This window comes from Penaeus vannamei, chromosome 40, assembly GCF_042767895.1.
Source record: "Penaeus vannamei isolate JL-2024 chromosome 40, ASM4276789v1, whole genome shotgun sequence".
NCBI lineage: Eukaryota > Metazoa > Arthropoda > Malacostraca > Decapoda > Penaeidae > Penaeus > Penaeus vannamei.
Window position 1 is genome coordinate 9,800,031 of NC_091588.1, and position 1,448 is coordinate 9,801,478.

The 1,448-nt window shown below is 56.8% G+C and overlaps 1 protein-coding gene across 1 annotated transcript in view; it reads left to right on the forward strand.

Moving 5' to 3' along the window:
* The first annotated feature begins 213 nt into the window (after positions 1-213).
* The window catches only part of LOC138860230 (transcription initiation factor TFIID subunit 4-like), a 1,300-nt gene continuing 65 nt past the window's right edge, over positions 214-1,448 (forward strand). Inside the window, exons 1-3 of the mRNA XM_070117430.1 lie at positions 214-309; positions 360-779; positions 863-1,448. The exon at positions 863-1,448 is cut by the window's right edge and continues 65 nt beyond it. Coding sequence (XP_069973531.1) covers positions 214-309; positions 360-779; positions 863-1,448 — 1,102 coding nt within the window. The remainder of the gene's footprint in view (positions 310-359; positions 780-862) is intronic.

A 1,448-nucleotide genomic window follows, 5' to 3' on the forward strand; every position in this document is an offset into this window, starting at 1 on the left:
AGCCTGCAGGAAGAAATATACTGAACAAAATTTTTGGAAAGAATAGAAAGGACAGCTGCAAGAAGGAGGTCGAGTATGCAGGAAGCCACCCGGAGGGTGAGGTCGAGTCTGAAGGAATCCACCCGGAGGGTGAGGTCGAGCCTACAGGAAGAAATATACTGAACAAATTTTTTGGGAAGAATAGAAAGGACAGCTGAAAGAAGGAGGTCGAGTATGCAGGAAGCCACCCGGACAGCTGCAAGAAGGAGGTCGAGTATGCAGGAAGCCACCCGGAGGATGAGGTCGAGTCTGCAGGAATCCACTCGTAGGGTGAGGTCGAGTCTGCAGGAAGAAATATACTGAACAAATTTTTTGGGAAGAATAGAAAGGGCCGCTCCAAGAAGGAGGTCGAGTCTGCAGGAAGCCACCCGGAGGATGAGGTCGAGTCTGCGGGGATCCAAACGGAGGATGAGGTCGAGTCTGCAGGAAGCCACCCGGAGGGTGAGGTCGAGTCTGCAGGAAGAAATATACTGAACAAATTTTTGGGGAAGAATAGAAAGGGCCGCTCCAAGAAGGAGGTCGAGTCTGCAGGAAGCCACACGGAGGATGAGGTCGAGTCCGCCGGAAGCTGCCTTGAGGGTGAGGTCGAGTCTTCGGAGAAGGTCGATTCAGAAGCAAGTCATTCTAACAAGAATGAAACTTTGGGCATGTTTTTGAAACGACTTCTGTTGCTGGCCATGGCGATCAGCCAGTGGATTCTAAGTCTTCTTTCTTGGCACTTGGCATGGCTGCTGCAGATGGCGCAGACCTCAATTGGCAAACTCCTACCTGACAAAAACGGCATCCTTAATAAGCTAAATGTAGCGTTTTTTGGACCGCCAAGCATGCGCTGCAGGATGGGCAGAAGAGTGGCCCGCCAGGAGTGCAGAAGAATGCCCCGCCTGGTGCCCAAAAGGGTGGCCCGCCAGGAGTGCAGAAGAATGCCCCGCCTGGTGCCCAAAAGGGTGGCCCGCCAGGAGTGCAGAAGAATGCCCCGCCTGGTGCCCAAAAGGGTGGCCCGCCAGGAGTGCAGAAGAATGCCCAGCCTGGTGCCCAAAAGGGTGGCCCGCCAGGAGTGCAGAAGAATGCCCCGCCTGGTGCCCAAAAGGGTGGCCCGCCAGGAGTGCAGAAGAATGCCCCGCCTGGTGCCCAAAAGGGTGGCCCGCCAGGAGTGCAGAAGAATGCCCCGCCTGGTGCCCAAAAGGGTGGCCCGCCAGGAGTGCAGAAGAATGCCCCGCCTGGTGCCCAAAAGGGTGGCCCGCCAAGAGTGCAGAAAAATGCCACCTCTGGAGTGCCAGAGGTGCGGAAGAATGCCCCACCTAGTGGGCCAGAGGTGCGGAAGAATGCCCCGTCCACCACACCAGTGCCCCTACCTGGAGTGCCAGGGGTGCGGAAAACGGCTCCGACTGGTGGCCAGAAGAGTGCCCCGC